The 17,406-nt window shown below is 40.5% G+C and overlaps 1 protein-coding gene across 1 annotated transcript in view; it reads right to left on the minus strand.

The window, feature by feature from the left end:
• Positions 1–230: 230 nt before the first annotated feature.
• The window catches only part of cecr2 (CECR2 histone acetyl-lysine reader), a gene marked incomplete at its 5' end in the record, with an annotated part of 39,698 nt that continues 22,522 nt past the window's right edge, over positions 231–17,406 (minus strand). The window contains 17 exon segments of the mRNA XM_014034443.1: positions 231–2,798; positions 3,703–3,771; positions 4,063–6,043; positions 6,955–7,750; positions 7,872–8,021; positions 8,119–8,489; positions 9,834–9,960; positions 10,082–10,173; positions 10,264–10,301; positions 10,404–10,533; positions 11,657–11,807; positions 11,974–12,063; positions 14,349–14,509; positions 14,660–14,727; positions 15,099–15,182; positions 15,396–15,523; positions 16,131–16,314. Of these exon segments, the coding sequence (XP_013889897.1) occupies positions 3,720–3,771; positions 4,063–6,043; positions 6,955–7,750; positions 7,872–8,021; positions 8,119–8,489; positions 9,834–9,960; positions 10,082–10,173; positions 10,264–10,301; positions 10,404–10,533; positions 11,657–11,807; positions 11,974–12,063; positions 14,349–14,509; positions 14,660–14,727; positions 15,099–15,182; positions 15,396–15,523; positions 16,131–16,314 (4,603 nt within the window).

Raw genomic sequence — 17,406 nt, forward strand, 5'->3', positions numbered from 1 at the left:
ACTTGTGAGCCTTCTGAAGAAATCCTGCCCCGTGCTCCAACTCCTGCAGACGACTCAGCATTCAGTCCAACAACAGGATAAACTCATTATTAGAGACTGTGTTGTTGTGCTTCAATAGAATAAGTTTGAATCTCACCACTTTCACTGACAGGATATTAAATGTTTACAAGTTATCTTTAGATAATACAGAAGATCCAGGTTTTGCATATTCCTAAAAATAACTTGCACTCTTGCTTGAGAAGTTTTTTTTTATTTCTAAGACAGTATAGAAAATAATCCATTTCCAAAATAATCTATGTCAGTCAGATAAGAACATGTAAACGTCAATTTAAAACAAAACAAAAAAGGTACAAGTCTTTTTCCCCAATGCCACCATGCTACTGAGGTAAAGGAACAACTGTAAATAAAAAAAAACATCAAGAAACAAGACACCAAATTTATATTAAAGATGAGTCCAACAAAATGTACACAAATTCTTAAAGAGCAAATAAATATGATTCACATTAAATCACACCTAAATGTTTTTTTTTACTAGTGCAGAGAGATGACAGCAGAGCAAAAGTGAGAATTGAACGCACGCTTCCATTCAACTGGTGCCAATTCTACACACACCAGAACCATACACACACACTCACACACACCTGTACACAATAAGACAATATCACAAAAAGCTCACAGATCTTTAAAGACAGCACCGTCCTTCATACAAACACCGTGAACACTACCTCCTTTTGTGGCAAACTAGGCTCACTAACAAGTCCCTTGTTTTTGACAACTCTTGTGTGACATTGTCTCACAGTCTCTACCTTCATTTCTCTATTTCCTTTAATYCACATCACTGAAGACACTGGGATGCTAAAAAATGATAAAAACCTGTATGTGACTCAGTACAGACCCCAGACTGAATATCTAGTTGCCCAACAAGCTAAAGGCAGTTTAGCATGAAGAGAAAATATTTTACAAATATGTTTAATATTGTCTAACGCACATCAGATTATTAAAAAATAATCAAATACATTGATAAATGTGGGATAAGTATTTTTTATATTAAGTTTTGGGGCCTACAATGTAAAAGTGATGCTAAGACAATCAGGTGGGAATAAAACATCTACCTGGAGTCTGGCAGGGTGAGAAGGGAACTAAAGGAGCTGTGTAGATGCCAAACAGTGGCTACATGAGGTAGATTCAGGTTTTGCCATTGCTTAACTGCACTAGGAGGACTATCATAAAAAAAAAACTTCTGCAAGTCATACAAATTAAAAATAAAAAAACGTACTGGCTGCTAACTGAACTAAAATCATTGTGATGGCAAGTGGCATGTCATCAGATCAAGAGAAATGCAAAATAAGAAATCAGATAAAACGAACATTCAATCAACTTTAACAACAAAACAAACACACACACAAAAAAAAAACGGGCAAGCGGCGCGCTAAYCCGCCTATTAAAGAACAACTAATTGGGACATTTTATCATCAGCATTTCCTCGAGCTTTACAAATCGGTCCCATTTTTAATTATGCTGCTTCTTCTTGAAACGACTCACACGAATACCCGTATCTAGAAACTGTACACCCTGAGGATTTCCTTTGTACTAACATTAGGAAGTGGAAGCATTCAAACAAGCAACTGTGAAAATGAAAGGAAGATCTAAAAATCTGTATTCGAGAAATGCAACTATTAAAAAAACAAACAAACTATTGGATGAATTTGTTCTGTGCACGTGCGATGGACCAGGGAGTGAGATATCTACAAGAAAATTTGAGATTATCCTCGTCCAAGGCAGAGCTCAGCAGTTAAGGGTTGCAATTAATATAAACATTTTCATACATGTCTGCATTAACAGATAACGACTAATACAAGGCAAACAAAGGCCACTCAATTTTAGGATGTCCAGATTGATTAAATCCATAGTGCATAAAACAGAACCAGGTACATTTTGATACAAACATTGACAGTCCCTCTCTGCTAAGACATTCTTAAAATGAAGGCAGCTTTGAAAAATGCATATATTGTGTTTTTTTTTCCAAGTTGAAAATTGTTAGAGTTAGGGGTAAAATTACAGTAAAATAGGCTGGACAGCTGATGCTTTCAGAAGAGTGGTCAGTGTTGTTTGTCCTTTAATGTGCAACGAATGTGCTGCATGTATTGTCTACACATTTACTCATACATTCATGAAGGAAACCAAGGCATCTGTAAGAGGCCTGTGAGCTGACTCTGTCTGAGTGACAGGCTCAGAGTACCTCCTTTTCTACACCTGAGTTTAAAAAGATATGGTTGGAATAAAATTTAGTAGWAAAAAATAAAAACAGCTCCTCTCTTTTGTCACAGATGAGCGGCTGATTATTTGTCCGTGTCGGCCGCTTGTGCAGAGGGCTGTCCAGTGTTCCTGAAGGCAAAGCCGCCTGCATTCAGCAGGTCGGCCTAGTGGTTAAAAAAAAAAAGAAAAGATCCCAATCTGCGGGGAAAAGGAAAGCTTCACCGCTCATGTCGGGAGATAAAAGTTCCACTGGTGTGTCCTTGAGCAAGTCAGTGAATCCCTCACAGTTCCAGAGTTGTTCTGTAACTGGCCAACAGGAGCTCTTATAAAGCAGGGTGACAGAGAAGAGAAATGATCTCCAAGGCTCAAAGACAGTTCACATTTTTTCTTTTTCATCTCAGTAATACCAGCTGCCTGGTTGGATCTTCAAGTCCAGTGGTAGGCAAAGCTTAAATATAATGCAATATATATATAAAGGTGACGTAGGTGAAGAAAACCATGGCTGTGAGGTCAGTGTGTGACTTTCTACCTTTGCCAGATGTCTGCAGGAAAGAAAGAACATTTGGTTAAATTGCATTCATATCTTTCTATACACCAAACACTAGAGTTGTAAAGTAACTAATTACAAATACTTTGTTGCTGTACTTTAGTAGAATTTTTGGGTATCTGTACTTTACTTGAGTATTATTTTTCAGCCTACCTTTTACTTCTACTCCTTACATTTTTAAAAAAGGCAAGAAGTAGAAAGTTGTTACTTATATTTCATTTTTGCTTGTTTTAATTCCAGCTTGTTATTGTAAAAAAATAAATACTATCCATATAAATTATGCCTCCTACATAAAGTGAATTTAATTGTGGTTGAATGAGAAGTATAAATATATAAAATTCTGATACTGTATTAGTTTGTACACAAACAAATCATGTCACACTCCAGCAGGACATAATCATTAAAATAAAAGGACTGTACTTTAGAAATATTTGTATTTCATGATTTATATTTTTGTATGTGGCCACAGCCCTCAAATATTTTTATTTTGGGGAAAAGTTTTGGGCAGCCTTCAAGTAAACTAAAACATCTAGACTAGTGCATCCTAAATTTAACATAAATTATTTTTTTAATACAATATAATCATTTCTGCATTTTTTGGGGGGAGGTCACCTCCTAATAAATGTCCTTACAGAAAATCTAACTGTTCATTTTGAATCAGTACTTTTACTTTTAATATTTAAGTACAAAAAATATCAGATACTTTAAGACTTTTACTTAAGTAATATTTCTAAAGGAGACTTTAACCAAAGTATTTTTTTGTTAAAATACTTGTACTTTTATTCAAGTATCACTTTGTGGTACTTTATACAACACTGCCAAACACTAAAACAAGTTTGTCAAAGGAGTGAAACTGGGGTCACCACACAGTCGACATGGTAAATCGTGTTTTTACTCACTTTGATCCGTTGGTGTTTCACAACCCCTGTTTACTTCCTGAACCGCCTGGAGCAGCCATCATCTGTTGTCTGTAAACACACAATGAATATTTTGTTTCCACAGTTATTACTCAGAATTAGTTTGGCACAGTTAGACTTCTGAGAATATTAAACACGTTTGACACAGTGGACATTTTTTTTACTCAACTAAATGCTTTAAAAACTTTACTTTAAAAAAAACAGTTTTGTTATAATCCTATTAGTCACTCTTTCATCCATGATTATGACCTAAAATTGTTTATTTGGCACAAGTTTGAGATTAAGCAGCTTCAACTACATAGTGGTATTTAAAAAGGAATCCAGTATCTAAAGTTACGTTACCCTGGGTGTATGAAGCGCTCTGGTGCCAGGCCTCGCTGTTGAACCATCATGCCCTGAAAGTGCCCACCAGGTCTGGGCTGTCTGTACATGGCCATGCGTGTCTGACCCGGGGAGTAGGGCAGCTGTTGAGGCCGCTGCAGAGCTTCCATCAGGTGTGGGTGGGGCCTCTGGGCAGCGTAGCGTCCTGGATCTGGGTACGGCTGACCAAGATAAGGGGCTCCGTTTCCAACTCGACGGCCCTGAGACATCAAATGCGGTGGAGGGATGCCACCTTGTTGCATTCCAGGGTGCAAGGCTCGAGGGTCATACATGAACCCAGAGGGTAGGTGAGAAGCAGGAGGATGCTGCTGGTGGAGTGGGTGGATGCTCCGGTGACGGGCAGCTGCGTTGTGACTATCGAGGTCCAGGATTTCTTTAGGACTTTCAGGCTGATCCGAGTCCTCGGCAGGAGTCTGCTTTGCTGGACTGCCATTGCTGCCTGCGTCAGTTTGCTCCCTGCTTTCACACTTTCCTTCCTCGGAACCTGTCGAATATGGTCCGGCTTCAGATACACGACCGGGAGATAGCAAGCCAGTGCCGGTGGAGCCCTCAGAGCCCAGTGGAGACATACTGCTCTCCTTTGATTGACCATTAGACCTTGAGCTGGCCACAGGCAGGTAGGCGTTGGGTGGGATGGGTTGATGAGGCTGATAAGGTGACTGCCACTCTTTGGGAGGATAACCCCCTCTGCTGAGGGTTTGGTTATGGGACTGGGTGTAGTAGGCTTGTTGCTGGTACTGATGTTGTGCGTACAGGTTTCGGAGAGTCTGTGGGTGCTGCTGTCCTGACATTTGGTAGGAGTAAGAGTTCCCTGCCTGCTGGTGGTAGGTGGGGTGGGCTGAAGGGTTGTTCAGGGGGTTTATGGCCTGATTGTGATATGGATGATGAGCAGATGAAAGCATGGGTCTGTTCATGTTTGCCTGGTTGTAATGTGGATGAGGACTCCCAATAGCACACTGGCCCATGGCTCCATTGACCTGACCTTGGGAGTGAGGAGGCACAGCTGCGTTCTGACTATGTGACAGCACCCCCTGCATGCTATTTCCCATCAACTGGGTTTGATTAGAATTTGGACTAAAACCCTGGGGTTTATAAATACTAGTTGGTGGTCCTGGTGACATCATAGGGTGCTGTGGAGAAACGGAAGCTCCCTCTGTGTCGGGCCTACTCGTGGGCTCACTGGGTCTTTGATCTCCACCGTCTGCTGGGCTCGGTTGGGAGGGCAATAATGGGGCAGGGTGACTAGGTGGCAAAGATGTGAGAGGGACAGGCTGAGCTCCCCGACTGATGAGGCTGCTCTGTGAAGCACATTGTGGGGAGAACCGTTGGGGGCTGGGATGAGAAGCCACAGAGGGATTCTGTTGCTCTGTGCTGACAGTTGCTGGACGGGGAGAGCTCTCAGGCTGGCTTTGAGGCAGTATAATCTGTCTTACTTGAGATTGCTGTTGTTTTTGGCTGTTCTGCTGGTGCTCACTTTGCGGATGTGCTTCACGATTGTTCTCCGACATGTGATGAGAGGAACTCTTGGACTCAGAAGCAGGTGGCAGGTTTTGAGGAAGACATGAAGGACTCGGAGCGTTGTGCTGTGGACTGCATTGTGCTCGCATATGGTGCTCGTATGGAATAAGCTCAGCAGAGCTGCTGGTACTTGCATTGACAGGGGATGGAAACATATTGCTTTTAGTAGAAAGGACAGACTGTCCCTGTCCAACCAAATCCTGCTTATGTCTCTCTGAGGAATTCTGTGTGAGCTGTTGCTCTGAAGGATTCTCCTTTGATCTGCTCAAGTTAAGGGCAGAGGGGCTCTGCATTCGGCCTGCTGCTGTACTGTAATGTCCTGTGGGACTGGTGATGACAGGGGCTTCTTGATTGATTGAATAAATATTTTTGTGCAATGAAGCTTCTTCAGAAACGTCCGCAGCCATTTTGTTCTCAGACGTAGCTGTTAACATACAGAAAAATAAAATGTTAACAAGAAAAAATGCTATAGAATCATTTACTACAATTTAACCACCAAACCTTCACAAAACATATTCAGAGATTAAGAACACAGCTGTTTTTCCTGTCATTTGTATTTATCCAGACCAGTCATGTGAACAATAGAAAGAGCTTTTTTAAAATTTATTTGTTTTTACWAACTCTGTTGCAAACACATTTGCAAGACTGCTAGTAAAGTTAAACTAATGGTACTATTCTTTAAATGATACCTTGTATTTTTTTAAAGTGGTAACTGTGGATTTGTTACTAGCAGACAATGAACTGAATTAAGAACAATCTCAGTTTGGAGAATCAGGGAGAAATTTGTTTTTGAATCTGATGCATACTCTGACCAGGTACAAGACGTGCATTGTTCCACAACAGGTGTTTTACACTGGATGTGCTGCAAAAGATTGTGGACCATGTTCTAACACGGACAGGTTTTAGTGTAAATAATAAAATATGTCTACATAAACCTTGAACTGAGATAAATTCTTGAATCCTGAATTTTTTTGGAAGGCTAAAATTCTCTCTGAAATAGACTGATTACTTGTTCTCTGGATCCTGACAGCTGTCTAATGCAGGTAGACTGCTGATAACTTCACACAACTCCACTAAAACACCAATAAAACCATCTCTTTGAAAAGAAAGAAAGAAGGAAGCAGGAAACTTAACAGAACTAATGAATATTCAGTTTGATCTGTGGGGGATAATTGAGTCTAAAGCATTTTTTGTAGGAAAAAAAGGAAAGTGCTGAGCTGATTACCATATACAACACTTTATACATATAGTATACATTAAAAAGGCCCATGTTTGCACTCAGTCATGCAGAATATAGATGGCTTGCTAAATGGTAAAATAAAAGGTCGTGTCTACCTTTGGGGTCCAAGTCTGCCTGTTGAGAAGGCTGACTGTCTGGCCCTTTGTCTCTCGCAGGACGCAGCAGCTGAACCTCCAGGGTGGGGGGAGGCTGTTTGGAGGGGTGAGCTGGGATGCTGCCAAGTCCTGACGGGGGCCTTGGTTGCTCAAAGTTGCCTATGTGCTGTAGAGGGGAACCAGCAGGGGGTCCAGAAGAGGCTGACAGCTGCTGCAGGGCCAGCATCTCTGGGCTTTTTAGCATTGAAGACAAGTGTGTCCTGCCAGAGGAGTCTGGCTGTGGGACAGGAGCCYGCGAGGGCCCCAAAGAGCCGGCCGCAGCAGACATTTGGTACTGAGTATTAGAAGGATGCTGGGGGTATCCAGCTGCTTCCGGCCATGGTTTATGCCCCACCGGAGGCGGGATTCCACCATAACTGAAGTTGCGTTGGTTCACAATGTTGGGATCTTGCATGCACATGCCGTTTAGTCTCTCCTGGTCTTGGTGACTCATACCTGGCCACATGTTTGATACGCCAATAGCAGGAGGTCTCAAGCCTGGGTAGTTATGCTGACTTGGTCCTTCTGTTCCTGAAAACCTGTTGGCCATGGGAAGCATGGTGTGGCCCTCTGGACGGTGGTGGGATGGATACATGCTGGCTTCAGGAGGGGGTCCAGGCTGAAGGGCGATGGGGCGTGGGCCCAGGGATGGGCCATGAGTAGGACCCATGTAAGGGTGCTGTTGTCGAGGCTGCTCATTAGGATCTGGTCCCAATGGATACCTGGAGCCCATATGATGTCCTTCAGCCATCCGATGCTGGGAAACATAAGAATTATTCAGTTGAAGGTAAAATTAACATTTAGTTATTATTTAGTATTTATTTAATTTATTGTAATCTTAAATCACTAGAAAAGAACGGAGGAGTGGTTTAGTGTACCTGCACATTATAACTGTGAGGCAAGCGGTTGAAGTTGGGGTGTCCGTGCCTTGGAATGTGAACTGGGTAAGCAAAGCGTGGATCCATTGCCATTCTTTGGGCATACATCTGCGGACCATGAGGACCAGGGGGGCCAGTGGGAGGGTGAAGCTGGTAAGATAATAAAGTTACATCCTCTCAGTTTTACTCTTCAAATGAAAAGTTGTTGAAATTTTTTAAATAAAGTAATTGAAAAAATTCTGGATACCTGTTGCCCTGGATGATACAAGCCCCTGAAGCCTCCTTCGTGGGGATGTCGCTGGCTTGGAGGCAGACTGTGCGGATGATTGTTCCAGTGTGGAGGATAGGGTGCTCGGGTCAGCCTGATGTCCTCTTCCTCAGAGCGTGAGCTGCCCTTGCCCCCCTGCGAGTTTCGCTTTCGCTGAACTTGCTCTGTAGCCCTGATCAAACTCTCGGGTCCCGAATGTTTATTGCTACGGTTACGCTTTTTGTCCTTGCGTTCCTTGTCTTCTCGGCTGATGTGGAACTCTTCGTCTGTGTCGCCGTCCTCTGATGGAAAGTGTTTTAGCAAGGCTCGGTTAAAACACCGTTCCAGTGACTCTGCCATGGTAGTGTATTCTGCAGAGAGAYGTACACACATCAGCTGTGGGTGTATGATGAAATCTATATTTTTGTACATTATAAGCAGTCACACTTCAAGAATATACATTTACACTCATACACTCCTGTCAGCTGTATTTAAAGTTGTTCCCACTCTTACAAACAAAACAATCCTATTAATTATAAAATAACTGAAGTATTTAAGCATCCATGTTTGTGTTTGCACGCCAAACAACTCTACCATTCAATCATTACATACATAATAACCACTGGCAATTGTACACCGTTTTTCCTCTACTGGATCAATTTGCACACCCCTGAGTTCGATTTAATTTGAACACCCCTGAGCTTGATTCATTTTGCACACCCGAGTTCGACTCAATTTGCACACCCGAGTTCGACTCAATTTGCACACCCGAGTTCGACTCAATTTGCACACCCGAGTTCGANTTTGCACACCCGAGTTCGACTCAATTTGCACACCCGAGTTCGACTCAATTTGCACACCCGAGTTCGACTCAATTTGCACACCCGAGTTCGATTCATTTTGCACACCCCTTTGGATCATGAGTCTGTCATGACTGTTTTTTTCCTGTAATTTTTGTATTTTTCTGCACGGTATCTTGCTTTTATTTTCATTTTATCATCTAATTTCATTTTGATAGTCCAGTACAGTAATTCATATTCTTCTTTTTATTTTGATCTATGTTTATTTTTATTGTTACCATCTTTATTATTGCTACAGTTGATAATGTCACACAGCAATATACTGTTTCTGTGGACCGATGTATGTATTTGCTGCTGCTATTACACCTGAATTTCCCCACGCGGGACAATAAATGCTGTTTTTATTCTATTCTATAAATCTAAACGGTCAAAAACTGCAAATCAAAATACATCCCATGTCTCCATAAAACACAAAACAGCTCCAGTGTTCTCAGCCTAGTCCTAGCTCAATGACCAGGTCAGAGGGCGCTGGCTGACCCGTTTCTCCAACCTTTAGCTTCTCCTTTTTCTGCTCCACCTCAGGCCTCTTCACATGTCTCCTCCCCCCCATCCCATGGGGGAAGAGTATTCATTTGGATGGATGGCTCTAGACAGGGGGCTTAGGGCCTGGAATGTTTCTCTGGCACTGCAGGGCCCGGGTCCCCCCTGAGCACTGGAGCACAACTCAATCACTCCCCATTAATCACTGTCAAGCCTGTCCTGGCCCCAGCCCCAAGACACCACCAAGTCCATCCCTCCCCTTTTTCTTTTCCTTTTGCACTCTCTGAGTCTTATGCAATCTTGCACCTAATTTTTAAAACATAAACATACTGAAACTGCACGTTTTTTTTCTTCTTTTTTTTCCAGTTTATTTACCACTGTCTTCTCCGTTGTACTCGACGCAGTTTTCAAACATGAGCTTCACGTCAGCAACAAACTCCTCCTTAGCAACATACTCCCCATCGCTAAGCTTCTTTTCAATGGTGGACAGGTCCATGGGAGTCTGACAGATTGAAACAACATAACAGTAAGGACAAAACCATTCTGTAGCATTAAAATATTTGTAACGGCATACACCAGTGAGCATTGAACCCCCCCAACACTATCCATGAAAAATAATATACCTGGATGATCTCGTGGTAATTTGGAGCATATGAGTCATCTACAGGCTCCAAGAAAGGCCAAGCATCTTTATGGGCTTTCAGGGCTTCAAGAACTAAAGAGCAGAATTTAATCAGATTATATAATAAAACCGAAGTAAAATAAAATAAAGCCAAATGATTTGGTAACTATTCTGTAAGCAAACCTTTATATAGAGCAGTATAGTCGTCATCAATATCATAACTGAAAAAAAAAATAAAATAAAAATCAAACATAAGATGTAAGTAGACATCAACTGAATTAAATATCAAGCAAATATGACATAAAATGTGAAAAGCATTTTACAATTCTTTATTCTTGCGTGTTCTGAGGACAGGGGAAGATGGCTCCAGGTTTAGGAGTTCAGGCGGCAGGTCTTTTCCTTGAGCCAACAACCAAGCCTTCTCCTCTCGCATCTTCCGCCTCTTGGCTCGCTCTGAGAGAAACAGATGAAAACAACGAGCAGTTAGATTCACAAATGATTAAAATAAATAAACAGGTATTTAAAATCTCATAGGGCTGCAGGTAAACATTGTTTAGACAGTTTTTTTCGAACACTAAAGCTGAAAGTTTAAACTCAGCGTTTCCCAAATGTTGAGGAATCATGAGTCTAGAGACCAAGCATCATTTTTAAATAAAATTTAAAATGACTGCATTTAACATTTTTGCAATAGTTAGATGAATCTGTAGCCAAATTAATTAGATAAAACTAGTATAAATGTTCAGGTTGTTTCTGTTGTCATGTTCTTGTTCAATTAGTAAAATTTTTACATTTAAAAACAGTGAGTGCGCTTCCTTTCTCACTGAGTTTGCCAGCAAAATAAATGAAAACCAAGCCTTGGCGATCAGACAGCAGGAGTTCAAAGACGTAATAAAGAATGATTTATCAGTCATCTTTCTTTAGGCCCAGCTGATCAAAAGCACAGAACAGAGTGTGTGCAATATGTATCACAGCTTTAGCTTTCAACATGAAAAGCAGAAAGGCTTGAAAGCCCCCCTGCTGCGTGGATTAAAGATGTTTGGAGGGAGGATTCTACACATCCAACCTACAGAGTATAGGCCGAGTCCTGCTGTTAATCTGTAATAACATTAACGAGCCCCTTCAAATCAAGCACCGTCAGCGCTTCATTAACCCCATGATAGATGACATCAGAGGGAGGGAGAATAAGAGGAGTCATCCTGTGATAAAAACATCTCTGCTCACACATTTTATGTGTACTATACATAAATCATAAGGTCTCAAGTGCAGCTAGAGACCTTTCTGCTATCAAGGACCAAATCCCAGGATTGGAGATGTGACAAACTGCATACAAAGGGCCTTTCACAATCCAATTTCTTTTAATAAAGCTTTAAATCTGTTTCTAATACTGATGAGGTGATATTAAAGTATCACATTTTGTGACTTTTGATATTTAACACTAAACTTAATCTTTATTCTCTAAACTTTTTTATGCATCGGTTTATTTGGAAGTGAAATTTGGGATTAGACAGACATAATAAAATGTGTATTTTAATAACAGATAATTACTGCATTCCAATAATTTATTTATTGACTTTACCCTCCACAGCTTTGATCTTCTCTAATTTTTCCCTCTGTCGTTCTTCCTGCAGAAGCCGTTCCTCTTCTCGTCGCTGTTCAGCCAGTAAAACCTGCCTGTCCAGCTCTTCGTCTTTCTTCCTCTCCTCCTCTGATCGGATCTTCAGAGTGTCCTGGAAGCAAATACACGTCTTTTAGTCTTACCTGCACTCATATTACCAAAAAACCAGCCTGAATTGATTGGGTGTTGTGAAATCATTCAGTGCAGAGTTTATCTGATCCAAGCAAGACATCCACCTGCGAGTCTTAACTTTAACCATAAATAACTACAGGACACACCTCTTTCTTGTGTTGAATGGGATTTTCAGAGAACCATTGTGATGTGCGAACAGGAGCTGGATCCAGGAGCTTCTGTTTCTGCTCCTTCTCCTGAAAAACAAAACAAAACAAAACAAAAAAACAAAGATGAAGAGTGGATTTGCTTTTTTAATATGCTTTGTGTTACTTTACTGTGTTTCTTTAAAGTTTTCTTTAAAAATTGTTTTTCATTCTTGAAAACACAAGTTCTTTTTGTGTTAAAAGTTTTATGAGTAAAATCATGAATGCAAGATTTCCGCGTTGAGTCTAACAAACATCACTAAAAGTTTGAAACAGGCGACATCAGAGAGCATTTATTTTTTTACATTAAAGACTGGAAAAAACTCGTTTTAATTGCTTGTTGGAGCTTTAGAGCGTATTTACTATGATGGAACATTTTTCAATAATTTTTACTGACACTGATGAGTTCAGGTGGCTATTAGCTGTTGGAATGAAACTATTGTATATCTAACATATTGGCAAGCCTTTTGTAAAACTCAAGATAAAAGGTTTTTTACGGATTTTTCCTGTATGATCGAGACAGTTTTATCTGAGAGGACAGCCCAGATTCACAACCACAACAACAGAATCAAAACACTCTCAGACCCCCGGGTGCTGTGGAAAATCGAGTTCTTTTTTTTTATTTCACCCTCCCCCTCAAGTCAGCCTCTCACCTCTGCTGCCCACGGTCTCCCACCAATCTTCAAGGAGGACAGGACACCCATGCTCAGTATACAAATCAAAATAAACACACCCAGCATGCCTCCCATATATGAAAAAACTCGTAGTAGTGTAAAGGACATGAGAACCAGCTGGACAGTGACCAATAATTTAAGTAAAAAGATAAGAAAGAAAAGAAACAAAGAGTTAGAAAAAAATTTGTTATCTAGGCTCCACCTAGGTGAAGAAGAAAAAAAGGAAGGAAGATGTGGTGAGGGATGAAAAGACAAAAAGATAAACGCAAAAGGAAATCCGGACGTTCCTGATCTCTGCGCTCTCCACAGCTCATTGACCCTTTCCATCTCTGCCTCATTTTTACGCAATAACACTGGTGTTTCCTTAGGCTACACAGCTCCACCCTCCATAACCACCAGCGTGATCCCTGCCACACCTTCCAAAACAGACAGAGTGCCTCTGGTATCATCACAGAGAGGTCAACAGAACCCTGCAGCACTGCAGAGCTGTCGCTCAAGAGGCCCCGTCCTGCCTCAAGGTGAGCTCCTGCTGGCTGTCAGTGCCCCATTCAATGGCTGCTGACAGCAGTCTGAGTCAGTCAAAGAGAAAGATCCGAGAGAAAACATAAACCACATTTGGCACACATGCAAAAAATACACCAAATATCAGGAAAATCTAAGGCATAACTGATCTTTTCTGACACAAAAACTATTCAGGTTTTTGGATTAAGTAAAAGCAGCAATCTAAAGACACAACATTTCATTTGAATTTTATATCTGAACACTACAAGAATCCCCACTGCTGCTATTGTATACTGGAAAAGGTTATGAATGGAAATATTTACAATGCTTTATAGAAAAAGTGTGTGTGAATAGTAGTGGACTGAGAGAGGACACATTCACCTACTGACCAGTTGCAATTAGTGCGTGACCTCTCGGCTGACATCGGGCTGCCAGCAGGGTTCTTTTACTTTACTGCTGCTGATGATGGAGAAAGGCTCAAAGGGTTTCTATAGCAACAGTCTGTGCTGGTTATACATCACAGTAATGGGCAGCACCAACCGATCTTTGTACAAACAGGTGGAATAAAACAAGGGCCAGCCCTAAGCAGCTGGGACGATCAATGACCGAATCCATTGAATTGTCTGAAAGTAACTCAGCACCAATGGGTAGATATTAAAGTTTCAGCCCTGGCTTAAGCTTTTTTTTTAATGTACCAAAGGATCAAACACAAAAACAGATTACAAGTTTTGTATTTTTATAAACACTCCTCACTCTGAACTTAAATCACCTGCTCTCAACATGGTTCATGTCCCAAACTCAAGTGTTTGCTTCCTGGTGAATGTATAAACAAACATATTCATGAGGTGAAATTTAGTTTAATATGAATTTAGAGGGTTAAAAAGGCTTTTTGTACAAGCATTAAGTTCTTACTGAGACAACATAAGCCTGAGTGCAAATGAAATCAAAATGCAGACGTTACATTGTGTGCGTACTTTAGTACAAATACTTCATRTACCTGCTGGCCTTTCAGAATTCATGCTTCATTTTTTTAGCAAGAAAAGAACACGTCGACTTTGACATGCTTGAGTATAATAATATTTTTCATCTAGATTACAAGAATCTAGTCATCAAATCTAAAGAGTAAAGTTTGACTGAAATACTGAAGTTTTGGTGTCTGACCTTGTGCCGAATCATGCTGCTGATCTCAGGCAGAAAGTTCTGGCTGATGACACGGTAGAGGTGGCGATCCTGTGGGGATGTTTTGTCCTTGATGCTCTCTGTCAGACTGATCCACTGTTCTTCTGTATCACACACCAGAGACCAGGCGCCTCGGTTACGGCCTGGCACAAGGAAGGAAACGGACACTAGTTTATTAATTGTGAGAAGAGGAAAAATAAATCTGAAACTGTTAGGTTGGTGCAAAAAAAGGACACAAATCCAAAACAGTAATCACAAAAATGTGAATACTTATATGTAGGAGATTACTTTACCCCGGGTTGGAGAATGGTCATCGATTCCATTATCTGTGTCTATTTCAGACACCTCACCTTCCACGTCACTAAGAAAAAACAAAGAAACAGAGAGCAACCATGCATGACTTTATAAATTAAATTTAAAATTTTTTAAGTAGTCATTTGAGCATTTAAGGTCAGCGCATTGACCATATTTAACATTTGATTAATGATAAATGACTTTTATATTCCGTCTACAAACGATTAAGAAAGAAATCATTTGATAGCAACAACGTCTCTTAAATCTTACTTTGATGAAGCTTTTGTTTAACACAATTCAAAGACCAGGTGGCAAACAGCCATTTCAGCTGCTGTAACATTTAGTAACTTTTTTCCAGTACATCTGTGCAGCACATGAATTGTTCCACAGAAACACTAATTCTCTAATTCTTACCACACATTTTTTTTATTTGTTTACCTTAAATAATGATCTTCAAACTTTCTCTTTTTTGGTGGTCTTCCTCTCTTCTTCCTCTCTGGTAAAGTTAGATCAACTGTTTCACTGTTGGAAACCCAACAAGGAACAGAAGTTTGAAATCAGCCATTTCACAAGTGTACTGAGCAATTAACTCATTAACAAAGCTGAAAACAAATAAGCTTTTACTGCAATTAGACACTTCATACTTCCACAAATTAACCACAGAAACCCTGAGCCAGTGACGGTACTCAGCTGTAATGTGTTAAGCAAAAATACACAGATGCTGGCAGTATTTACCTGAACTGAACTTCTTTTCTCTGAAGTGGCTCTTCTTTGTACATACGAGTGCCATAAAAGTACCAGTAGAGGGCTCCATTTCCATCTTGCCCCAGAGGTTCCACCCTCAAGCTATCAGCGTCCAGGCCCTGCAGGAAGTGGGGGTGGGGGAAGGTGGGGACATAGTCTTTCTTAAATTGTGTTTAAAGTCAGAAGTAATAGCTGGATGATGTCATTTGAGCCTATAGTTGTGAATCATGCATATTARTCATGTTTAGTATCTTGCTGAGAGAATTTATGAGGTGAAACATGCGTTAAAAACACTTGCAGGAGAAAAAACTGACAAAAAAAAGAGAGAAAACAGCTGCACTACAACAAAATAACCCTGCAGTAACTTTAACTAGTAGAACTCATGCAAACCTAAACAACAACATACAGTAACTACAAAATAAAAGTAACTTCATTTAATCCATTACAGTATAGTAATGTTCATAGAGATAGAAAACCAGATATTTTTAATACTTACAAAAAAAATCTAATTTGTGGTGATCACAGTGTTTTAAACTGCATTTATACCACTAACTGATCTATCAAAGTTTATTTGTTTATTTAAGGAATCCCCTTTCTTCCAGGTTAACAAAAACTCTGAAACACCTCCAAACATGAGTGTAATTAAAAAGACAAAATGAACATTAAAAAAATAAACAAATAAAATAATTTCTGGACAATTCTGGCTAARGAAAAAATAGTTTATACCTTAAGTAGGTCAAAGACATCAGCAGCATCCAGACGGTAGTCACAGAGTCGATGCAGCAGCTCCACCTGAGTGCGAGGAGGGAGGTTCTCAAAAGGCCCGTCACGAAGTGGGTTGGGCTTCCCCTCCTCTAGTTCCCACCGGTAGCTGATGATGTCGTCCAGGTAACTGCTAAATGTCTGAGGGCTAAACAGGTGGAGAGTATTATTTTAAATGTCTGTTTATGTCATTGTTTTTTTCTACATATCTACAGAACAATCATGTGTTCTGGTATAGATCTCAGATCAAATCATCACAGCATTTTTAAAGATGTTTCTGATTTATTTAATTTTATTTAACATTATCCAAAGTCATTAATTACTTTTGGTTTTCAAACAAAGGGGTATTCAAAACTTTTGACAAATAATAAACAGATCTGGACTGAAATAAAAAGCTAAAAGACAGATTTAATGTATTGTTATAGGGTTTGTATCTCCGCTCTGAGTGCGTTCAGGAATAAAAAGATTAATCTGTACTTTCCAGTACTGAGTCAGATAAACCCATTCAGGGAGTCGGGGCAGGAGTTTATCTGAGCATTTCTGCAACAGCACACAGAAAAGGGGACATTAAAAAAATGGCTTATCTTGAAAGAGCAGTGTGCACTTTTCACACAGCTGCAGGCTCCCCTTTCTCACTACCCCAACTCTCTCCTCCATTTCTCAGACATCCTCCCTCCCACCTTTCCCTCTGCTCCGGCAGAGCGTTTAACGCGTGCAGATGAAAAGGGCAGCTTTGTGAAAGGACAGCGCTGAACAGCCACCCCCAGGATGCCAGCGCCTGTCCAGTCCAATAAAGCAGACTGTCTTCCTGTTTCTGGCTGCCTGGGTGGAAAAACTGGATCGCTCCTGCTTCTGAGCTTATCACTGTAGCACCGTGCTACCTTCTAATGACTGAGTACAGTGTAGAAGGGGAATCCCCGCGAGAAAATAAATGCATCTGTGGGTTTGAATACCAGCCTCTGCAACTCTGTCACTTTCTCCCACTGTGTGATCATGTGGGAGAAAAAATAAAGTGCTTTCATAGCAAACACAGAAATTACACCACACCATCATGGTCTGAGTAAGATCTGACTCCAGAGGAAGTTATTTTGTTTGTGACTCAAAACTTCTATAGGTGTCTGGGAGTAATGACTAATTTCAAAAATACTACAAAGCTGGTTTAAAGTTGGCTAAATTATTATTTTTAAATGTGTTTCTTAAGTTTATAATAATAATAATAAAATTACTTTACATGTCTATG

This window comes from Austrofundulus limnaeus, unplaced genomic scaffold, assembly GCF_001266775.1.
Source record: "Austrofundulus limnaeus strain Quisiro unplaced genomic scaffold, Austrofundulus_limnaeus-1.0 Scaffold7, whole genome shotgun sequence".
NCBI classification, from domain to species: Eukaryota; Metazoa; Chordata; class Actinopteri; order Cyprinodontiformes; family Rivulidae; genus Austrofundulus; species Austrofundulus limnaeus.